This window comes from Ammospiza caudacuta, chromosome 19 (genome assembly GCF_027887145.1).
Source record: "Ammospiza caudacuta isolate bAmmCau1 chromosome 19, bAmmCau1.pri, whole genome shotgun sequence".
NCBI lineage: Eukaryota > Metazoa > Chordata > Aves > Passeriformes > Passerellidae > Ammospiza > Ammospiza caudacuta.
In genome coordinates, this window is record NC_080611.1 from 4,548,223 (window position 1) to 4,558,980 (window position 10,758).

General features: G+C 47.5%; 1 protein-coding gene across 1 annotated transcript in view; it reads left to right on the plus strand.

Moving 5' to 3' along the window:
• Positions 1-6,522, plus strand: part of SEC14L1 (SEC14 like lipid binding 1) — a 43,924-nt gene extending 37,402 nt beyond the window's left edge. The window contains exons 13-16 of the mRNA XM_058817081.1: positions 1,379-1,513; positions 1,985-2,236; positions 3,205-3,383; positions 3,850-6,522. Of these exons, the coding sequence (XP_058673064.1) occupies positions 1,379-1,513; positions 1,985-2,236; positions 3,205-3,383; positions 3,850-3,955 (672 nt within the window). The 3' untranslated portion in view covers positions 3,956-6,522. The remainder of the gene's footprint in view (positions 1-1,378; positions 1,514-1,984; positions 2,237-3,204; positions 3,384-3,849) is intronic.
• The last annotated feature ends 4,236 nt before the right edge of the window (positions 6,523-10,758 follow it).

The following is a 10,758-nucleotide window of genomic DNA, read 5'->3' on the forward strand; positions in this document are numbered from 1 at the left end:
TATCAAAACAGCCAAGCACAGCTAAAAGCCACACTCTGTTCCCTGGAAAGTTCAGGCAAACATGGTAGCAGAGCTCAGAGCAAGAGCTGTCACCACCAGCTGATCCAGAGAGTCTGTGTCACCTAAAAATCTGATCCCATAAGGAGCCCAAGGAACATGAGGCACATCTGCTAGGAGGGCTCAGCAAACAGCCCAGTCTCTCCACACAGAGTGTGCAGTTACCCCCAGCAAACCAGAAAAGTGGTTTTACTGCAGGATACTGTAATTTCTCAGGCATGTGACAATGCTGCTGTTTCCTGCCTGGACCTTGGGTATCAGTTGGATCTGGCATTTAACATCTCACTGATAATGTAAGGTTTGTTTCACATGTAATGCTTTTGACAACACTGGTTGGGTGTGTTCTCTCAGCCCCTATACACTCTCTAAATTAATTTCTGTACCATTCTTGAAAATTCAGCTGTGTCAGTTCCAATAGAGTCTGAAATGATAATGAAGTACAGTTGGATGTGTTGGAGTGGAGCATATGTTTATCTCCAGTGGGCTGGTTTTCGTTGCAGCAGTAGCTTTCAGTGTTATCTAATTTGGAGCTCAAAACTGGCAAAATCCACGGTTTATGTAAGCAAAAGTGAATGTTACCAGAAAGCAAATTGCTACAATACTTCCTGCTAGTACAGGCAGTCTCTCCCTTCTTCTTTATTTCTGAGTATTTGAACAAAAATGACTTCTCTGAGATCTTTTCAGTTCTCTGTTGTAATTCAATTACCAAACATTTCTACTTCCCCAGACACTTCTATGGAACCTCCTGTCAACTTCATTGTTACAGGCTCCTTAAAACAGAAATTTGCTTAGGGAAGTTGTGTAACCACTTCCAGTTCTGAGCTGTCAGACAGCTGTAACTTCAAAACTGTAAATTTTCCTGGCTGCAGTATATTTTTACCTGCTTGGAAACTTTTTGTATCTGCCCACTATCCATCCTTAAATTTAGCTACCACTGTTCTTTCAGGTTACTGTAGCTCTGTTTTTCAGACTTAGTCACTGTTGCCACTTCCCTCAGGATTCTGAAGTGCCTCCCATCTTTCTTCAGTGTAAGGTGGTATAAATGATAATTACAGCCTTTACACAGTCCCTTTCTGGGTGCTGGCTGTTGTGTATGACAAGATCTGTTCCCCTGGTGTGCAGTTCTACCTCACCCAGATAATTTGATAAAGAATTACCAATATATCATGTACAAGCTGTAAAATTACTTTCAGACTGTTCCCTTTTCCAGAATATTGCTGAATGTTTGTTTCTGAAGCTGGAAGGCAGAGAACATGATGGGATGGTCACAGGAGATAATTTTTAATGGTTTTTTTGGGTTTTTTTTGTTTTTTTTTTTTAGTGTGAAGTACCAGAGGGTGGGCTGGTTCCCAAGTCCCTCTACCGGACAGCAGAAGAGTTGGAAAATGAAGACATCAAGCTTTGGACTGAAACAATCTACCAGTCTGCAAGTGTCTTCAAAGGAGCTCCACATGAGGTACAGCTCCAGCTGCCCTTTGCTTTCATTTTCATCTCAGCCCTCTGCTCTGAGCTGTCTCTTGGCCTGGGAATGTTTTATTGCTTGTTTATTTAGCTCCTGTGCTTCCACCTTCTGGAGCTGGTGCCTGCTGATGCTTTAATAGCTGAAGTTTGTGATTGTTCCTCCTGTTATTTTGTTGCCATTTAGAGACTATCACTGGTTTTCATTCTATTCAAAGCCATATTCTTCTAAGCAAAGCAAACAAACTTCTCAGAAGCTGCTTGAAAGCTTCTGAAAGTAAGAAGAATAGGCACCCCCATCAGGTGAGAATGTGTATCTGCAATGTCTTTTTTTGATTATTAAAAAGCCCTTTTAAGAGTAGAAACTATGCCCAGCAACAAAAAAGCTCTGTTCTTTGTATTTTTTTCCTGTAGGAGTTTGTTTTTAGAGAGCAAATTGCTGTTGTCTAATGTGCCCTTCCTGCCTCAGGTTCTCATCCAGATCGTGGACGCCTCGTCGGTGATCACGTGGGATTTTGACGTGTGCAAGGGCGACATTGTTTTTAACATCTTCCATTCCAAAAGAGCCCCACAGCCTCCCAAAAAGGACTCTCTGGGAGCTCACAGCATTACATCGCCTGGTGGGAACAACGTCCAGTTGATAGACAAAGTCTGGCAGCTGGGGCGTGACTACAGCATGGTGGAGTCTCCCCTGATCTGCAAAGAAGGGGAGAGTGTGCAGGTGAGGCAGGCAGAGCCCTGTGGGGGCAGATGGAGCCCAAACTGCCTGTTCTTACTCACAGCACTGATGACTGAGTGCTGGTGACTCAGTGCTGGGCTTGCTTTTGGCCAGCATTTAGCTGCTGTTCCAGGCTGGGTGCTGCAGGGAGCAGGGATGGGATTTATGTGGGATCTGCTGGGAGGGGAAGTTGCATCAGGTCTGCTAAGGACTGAGATGGATCAGTAAGGAACATGTGGAGGAACACCTAAAATGCACAGCCAGAAAGTAACAAAACATGCTTTGGGCTGTAATTCTGACAGTTATTTCCTGAAGCAAATATTCTGTGTTTGAGGAATATCACAGTGCCTGCCCTCAGTGATGAGAGAACGCTGGAAATCAAGGCTGAGCTTCTGTGTGTTTGCCCTCTCAGGGGCAGTGTAAGAGCTCCTGATGGCCAAAGCTCCTGAAGGATTTTTTATGCCATTTGCAACCTGTCCTTTAATTCCAGGTTTGATATAACATGCAGCATTTTTACAGTCCCACACTGCCACTGCTGTTCCTGTTGATTTGAAATGAGACAAACGAGCCTCTGAAAAAGCAGCTCCTTAAGTCACCAAGATGGAAATGTTAAACTGGAAATATGGGCAGTGACCTCTTAAACTGTGAGGCAGAAGCCTTGACTGCTCTTTTCACAGTCTCAAAGGACAGCTGTGAATGAAAATAAATTGAAAAATTGATATTGTTTTAAAGCAGAACTTGTCCTTTTAGCATATTAAATCCTAACCTCTTGACACTGTAGAACTGCTGGTGTTCCATCCCAGATTTGATAAGGATGTTGTGTGGGGGGAGTCTTCCAGCACTGCCAGTATTAGCATTGGGCAAAAATTCTGGGCATGTAGGCACTTTTTCTAAGCTTAGAAAAGCAAAGTCAAGCCTACAAATCTCTGTTAACCGAGTTAATTTTTGATTTTTGTTGTGTCTGCTTGCAGGGCTCCCATGTGACCAGGTGGCCTGGCTTCTACATTTTACAGTGGAAATTCCACAGCATGCCTGCCTGTGCTACAACCAACCTGCCTCGTGTGGATGATGTGCTGGCATCTCTACAGGTGTCCTCTCACAAATGTAAAGTCATGTACTATACAGAAGTGATAGGATCTGAAGATTTCAGGTATGTCTGGCCAAGGGCAGCCAATGTCAAAACTTCACTTAAATACAAGTAAATTGTATTTAAAAAGTTGCACTGATGGCAAGTAATTTATAAAAGGGATTAATTAGTTGTCTGGTGGCAATATCACTGGTCATTTGGCTCTGCTTTGAGAGTTTGTTGGGCTTGGCAGCTTGTCCTGTAGAAGGAAGTGCGATTCAAATTCCAGTTGTTGAATTTCATTTTCTGCCAGTGGATAAATTTGACTGAAATGAAATCTCTGTCTCTTTGAACAGCATCTGGTTTTTGAAAGAAGTGCAGTGTCCTCATTGCTTTATGTGGTGAGGCAGAAAAGCTTTTGAGTATCTGCACCAAAGCTGTTACTTGCTTTTTATTCAGTGTGCAAACATAGTATAGATACAGAGCAGAAATCAAAATCTTTGTGTGTTCTGAAGCTTTAAACTGCTTTCTTCTTTTTTCCCTCCTGCAGGGGATCTATGACCAGCCTTGAATCAAGCCACAGTGGATTCTCCCAGCTCAGTGCTGCCACCACCTCCTCTAGCCAGTCCCATTCCAGCTCCATGATTTCCAGGTAGTGCCACAACAGCTGAAAAGCAAAGGGATGTGATGGCTGGACCCTCGCCCGTGGCAGCTGACTGCAATACAGCATATTCAACTGGCAATTGTGCAAAAAAATCCCTACCCCAAAAAGCCTTTTCTAGATAGTAAAGTAGCTGTTTGAATTTTACACTTAGTGGTTTTGATCTTTGTTAGATCCAACAGCTTGTCTCTTAACTTTAACCCTTTTTCCTAAATCAGCCATAAATATTTTTGCAAGTGTGCTTGCACAAATCCTAACTCTGAACACAAGGGCTCTTACTGAAAAGGAAAAACAACCAGTGCATCAGTTAAGGATGATTTCTTTTTTTAACTGTGTAGATGTTAAAAAGGGAAAAAGAAAAACCCTACCAAAAATGCTCCGTAGTGCATTAGAGATCAACTGCAAGTCTCCTGTCAGGACATTTCTTTCCATCCTGAGAGATCCCCTGTGATATTCCAGTGCTGCAAACTGTTCTCCTGTTGCCACTAATGATGTCCAAGACAAAGAACAGCAGTTGCTGGATACTTGACTTTGTGAGTCCATTTTTTTCAAAGCATGCCCACAGAGCTGTGGCCAGGCTGTAACACTGAATATACTTTTTGTATGAGCACATTTCTGGGGAATTTGAGCTCTGGGTCTTGCTGGGTTAAAGCAATTTGTTCTTTGCTTGGATTTGTGCATGGAGCACAGTGGAGAGAGAGGTGGAGAGCAGGCTCTCCCTCACTGTGTCACTCTGGGCTCATCCAGAGCTGCTCTGAGCTTCTTTTCCCAGCCCTGTGCTGGAGCTTCACTCTGCTTCCTTAGTGCATTCCAAGCAAATGGATTTTACTGAGGTTTTCTTCTTGTCAGGAATTTATGCAGAGCTTCAGCTTGCTGCTCAAAGCAGTCTGAAGGAGGTGTGGCTTCCATCCTTCCTGAGCACTTCTCCCTCCCTGAGACCTCCTGTCTTTCCCAGTGCCTGGCAGAAATAGAGCACCTCAGTTCTGGTCAGCCTTGCTGTGAGCAGGGAGCACAGGGATCTTCCCTCTGAGTGATACAGGAGAAAATATTTAAGGATTTTCTCCACCATTTTCACTACTGCCACTGCCAGAGGTGATCTGCCATTTGGGATTCTGTCCCTGTTGGCCAGGGATTTGGGATTCTGCCATTTGGGATTCTGTCCCTGTTCCAGGCCCAAGCTGGACCCTTGCTGAACTCTGTTCAGTTGTTCTTCCTTCTCCAGCCCTCTCTCTATGCACAGCAAAAGGCCCCAAACACTGAACTGTCAGACACAGACCACACCTGGCAGTGGAGCAGAGAAGATTTTGTTCTCAAATGCAGCAGGATTTGCACAGTTAGACCCTTCTTGATCTTTCCTTACCCTTGCTAGAGCCAAAATGTCCCTGCAGGCACAAGGAGCTTCTGTGCTGGCTGCAGTCCCATCTGGAAAATGGGATAGGGTCTGGCTTGGGTAAGGGGTGGAGGAGCTTCAGGAGGTGTTGCACTTGGAAAGCAGAACTCACTAGAGATTCTGGATCCCTGCCTGAGGGATGCTGGTCCTGAACTCAGTGTGAAGCTTTTTTATGCCTGCAGAGCTCTGGAGAGGCAGGTGACAGACCCCTGACAGGAGCAGCTCTGCTGCAGCCCCGTTCTGGCTGTGGCACCAGAGCTGACAGGTATTTTAGTAACAGAGGTGCTCAGAGACCAACCTCCTTAAACTGAACCAAGTGGATCTGTTCTGGAGCTCTTTTAGGACTCAGAAGCTGAAGGTGGAGGTTTGGCTGTTACTTAGGGACTCAGGTCACTGCTTTGGTGTCACACAGCTCCCAGCCACTTGCACAGGCTGTGGCTCCAGGGCTGCTCCCAGGACCTCTGCCCAAATTCCTGACCCCAGGAGCCAGGTTTGATAGCACAGGGAGAGCAGCTGGAGCACAGTGAGGTTCACCTGCTGACACTCATGACACTCACTCTTCCATTCACCAGGCTGTAAGGGCTGAAGATGGTCCCTTTCTCTCTCTCTCTCTCTCTCAGATGGCGATTTTGCTGACAACTCTAAAGAATCTGCTCCATTCAACACTCCACATCTTGTCCAGGTGTCTGCCTTTGTAGACCTTTTTGAGTTGCAGTCCCTTTTCAAGTCTGAAGAGCTATATTTTTGTTTTTCACTTGAGCTGGCTCAAAAGTGGCACTTTGGGTTTTTCCTGCTTTTGATCTTAACACATCATTTAGAGCTCAAAGCACATTGCAGCACAAACAACCAGGGAGATAAAATTCCAGAAAAACAATAGTTAATCTTCCTGTAAGCAAAGTGCTGTGGCAATATGACTTGATCACTGCAGTCTAACTAAATTTCCCATACCCTGGTCTTTCTTTGTGTGATACTGCTCTTCCTTCTCTCAGCCAGTGACTCTTCTGTTGGCACCTTTCCTGTTATCAGTGTCCTTCACTTCCCTGTCCCTCCTCATGAACTGCATATCAAATTCTGTAAATGTTTTGTATACATAATACCTCATTCTTGGTAATAAAATACAGATAGTCTTTAAAAGATTTTTTTATTGTTATCAATAAATGTTAACTGTTTGGAAAAAAATTAAAAAGGAGTGAAGTGTCATTATTTCATTCATCTGCTGCAAAGCTGCTGCATTCAGGTCTGCCAGTGCTGGATGAAGGAGGGGCTCCTTGGCTGCCCCCACCCCTGCCACCTCAGGCAGGAGGCCCAGACAGTCACACTCAGGAAATTATGGTTTTTAATTAGCAGAAGTAGAATAAGCTTCAGCTATTTCAGAAAAATGAGCCAATAAACATCAAACTGGGTTTTCTAATTCCTGGAGCTGGAGCAGAGGCTACAGCAGGTTTATGGTTGGTCTTTCAAATTTGATCCAAGCTGTGAAGTTTCTCTAAACGAGAATCTTTGACCATGGTCATGGAGGTCTGTCAGCAAGACCAGATGGCTGCCTGACCTACTAAAGGCTTCAGCATGTGGTCAATATTTCCATGCCAGCAATGGGAATGGACCAGCTCTCAGCTGCTCAAGGGTTTGCTGAGTGCAGCAGCCCTTGAGAAGGTGCTGTGTGAGGAGGTGGCTTTGCTGGTCAGCTGGAGATGAGGGGGAGCTGCCTTTCTGGCCAGTGCCCCTCTCTGAAATGGCAACTGAATAATCCTGAGCCTCAGCCCTGGCTTGACCTGGGCAGGTGAGAACGGTGCAGGCCAGGGCTGCATCAAACAGCTCCTCTGGGAGAGGGGTCAGTCTGAAGTGTGTGGTTAGAGATTTTTTTTTTTTTTTCATTTTATTATGGACTTTTATGAGACAAAGCAAAACTGAAAGAAAATTCACCTCTTCTTTTTTTCCCATCAGCATCCCCTGCCCCACAAAGCTGAGGGCTTCCTGTTCTTTAGGTGTCTCCATCTGCACCCTTGGTTTGCCATGGAGCTGTAAATCCCCAGGGAAGGATCCTGAGCTGCCGTTCCCAAGTGTCCCTGTAGGAATGTGCCTCTTGTTGACGGAGTGACAAAACTATCCTTTGTCCCCTTAAAAGGAAAGAAGTCTGGAAGCTTCTCTCCTTGATTAAGTGAAAAGACACCTCGTAAGACTTAGGAGACTTCACCTACAACTTAAGGACAGCTAATTGGACAGAAGCCAAAAAGTCCCGCCCAAGCAATGAACTAGAAAAAGGAGCGAACAAAGAAACGAATCGATTTTGTGAGGTGATTTAGGAGGAGCAAGAACGTCTGGCACCTAGCTCAGTTTTTCTGTTTGTTATTTTGCCTTTTGTTACACCTTTTTGTTTCCAACACTGCAACAGAAGCCATCCCGCTGATTGTTGTGCCTCCAAGAGTAGCTGGGCTATCTTGGGTGTGTTTGAGGCCAACCTGGAGCTCATCAAACCCAGCTCGAAGAAGTCACCAGAACATGTCCCCGTGTGTGAACATGTCCCCAGTGTGTCCCGGCCTGCCCAAACAGCAACACCCGGGCCCCCAGGGATAGCTGCTCTCTGTGAAAAATGCCAATCGCTTGGTTTTAAAATTTTAAAACTTTAATAGTAATAAAATGGTTATAAAAATGGTAATATAATTAGAGTAATAAAAATATGGATAATTTGGATTAGGACAATATGAGACAGTAGAAACTAGGAGTTATGCTGAGGAATTTAAGGTTGGGGTTTTGCAGCTGGTTTTATTCCCTTCCCTGTGAGCCCTGCTGATCTCCTCCCACTTTGTGCCATCAGCCTTGGTCCCCTAGCAGCCACAGGCCAAGGGGAGCAAGGAAGGGACCCTGGATTTGGGGCTTTTCCTCTGTGCACAGGAGGGAAACCAGAGAGACAGAGCTGGGCCTCCCCCAACCCTCTTCTTTATTTAACCAACCCACAAAGAAATAAATCTCAAGCTTTTCTTGGTGCTGATGGAGCCTTTCCTTGTGCCATGGATGACCTTAGCAGGGCACTTCTGCTGGGATGGGGAGCCTGAGGAGAGCCCTGAACCCCAACATCCCTCAGGTGGGGCTTGGGGTTTGCTGTGACCCCAGCACTGCCCCACACCTGGGAACTGTGCTTTAAAATGTTGGCAAAGAAAAGGGGAAATGAAGGAGAGGAAGAAGAGAAAGAGGAACAGGGGAAGAAAAAAAAGGGAAAAGAGTTAATGTCACACAGCCTGCAACTAAAAAGGTGTAGGGCAGCCCCAGCCCCTGGTTTGCACACTCCCACTTCTCCTAAAGGCATTTTGTGCAGGAAACGTCCAGCTGGGTGTTGAAGGGCAAGTGCAGCGGGACCCTGGGTGACTCCCCCACAGAAGATCCACGGCCCAGCCCAGGATCAGGGTCTGGATCCTCTGTGTGGGGTCAGTGGCTCACCCAGATGTCACCCCACAGCCCAGTGTCCCCAGTGACCCCTCAGACCCCGTGGGGAGGGTGAACAGGATGAGGCCAGGCCATGCTGAGCCCGTCCAGGGGGGACCCAGCTCTGCCCTGTGCCCCCAAACCCACCGTGGGGCACCCCTGGTACCGTGGGGCACCCACGGGGGACAGCGGGCACGAACCCACCCAGCCAAGCCCGGTGTGTGGGATGGGCTGGGGCAGACCCCCAGGGGGAATTGGGGCCGGGCTGGTGCCCAGGGACAGCGCAGGGACACGGGGCTGTCCCCGCACCAACCCCACTAGATGGTGCCAGCAGCCCGCGCACGGCCCCGGGCACCCGCACTGCCGGGAGGACTCTGTCCCTGCTGTCCCTAATGCCACCGGGGACATTGTGCCTGCTGTCCCTGCTGTCCCTAATGCCACCGGGGACATTGTGCCTGCTGTCCCTGCTGTCCCTAATGCCACCGGGGACACTGTCTCTGCTGTCCCTGCTGTCCCCAGTGTCACTGCTGTCCCCACTGTCCCTGCTGCCAGGGGGACTCTGTCCCTGCTGTCCCACTGTCCCACTGTCCCTAATGCCACTGGGGACACTGTCCCTGCTGTTCCTTCTGCCACCCGGGACACTGTCCCTGCTGTCCCCACTGTCCCTAATGCCACCGGGGACACTGTCCCTGTTGTCCCTGCTGTCCCCATGTCCCACTGTCCCTGCTGTCCCTGCTGTCCCTCCTGCCACCAGAGACACTTCCTGCTACAAAGCAGGGACAGTCCCCACTCTCTCTATTGCCACAGGAGACACTGTCCCTGCTAGAAGGGAGGGACACTGTCCCCACTGTTCCCACAGTCCCTGCTGCTGTGGGGACACTGTCCCTGCTACACTGTCCCTCCTGCTACAACAGATAATGTAATGGTTGCCAGACATATTAATTATCTTACCATTTCCTAGGAACTTATATTTCAATTCCATTTTACGCATTCATTTTTTTTTATCTTGACATTTTTTATTTTTTTTACCAAATAATCAAACCATATATCCCTAAATTATCCAAATCATTTGTCATCAATACACTTTCAATGCACTCACTTTGGAGCTGGGGCTGGAGCACTGGTCAATACTGGGAGCCACAAATGGGGCAGGGGACCCCTGTGTGACACCTCTGCCCCTGATGCCTTGTGCAGGCTGACCTAGAGCAGAGGCTGGACAGAGCTAAAGAATAAAGCAGGGATTTATGAAAAGCATCTCCTCCATGGATCCACCTTGGGCAGCACAAGAGCCCAGCCAGGGCTGCACCCAAGATGAACCAAAATGGTCCCAAAATGCACGACCGGGCACGGGGTCTCTCACTGTGATCAGTTCTGCTCCATTTGCATCTTGCAGTTCATTGTCCCATTCCAGCTTTAGCCCATCCAGTCCCATCCTTGTTTTTCTCTCTCCAGCCCACGGTGTTTGTGCTCTTGGGGCTGAGATTTGGGTCATTTGTCCTTGGTGCCCAGCTGGAGCAGGAATTGTTTTGTCTCCCTGCTCTGTGCACAGAGCTCACATCCCCTTATGTGAACCCAGACCCACACACTGAAGCAGCACAGAATGTGAAAAATAGAAAAGCCAAAACCTGAGGCATCACCCCCAGCAAGGACAGCCCATCATTCATGGAGCAGCTGCCACTCCCAGCCCCTGTCCCTGTGCCCTGCATATCCCAGAGGATGCTCCATTCACCTCCAGGCACCATCCTGGCTGTGGGTTTGCCCTCCCACTGCTGAGAACCTTCCTAAGCAGTCACCATCTCCCAAGAGTCCTGAGAAACTTAATCACCACTGGAGAAACCCTTGAGGATCTGATGGGAGAAATGCTGTAGAAGTGCAAAAATATCCTGCTAATTTCTTGGCTCCAGTATGGATTGGCCCACAAGCTGCAGTGAGCTGTATCCAAACATTGAATTTTAATTATCAGCAGGATTTCACCAGGGACAGTGAGA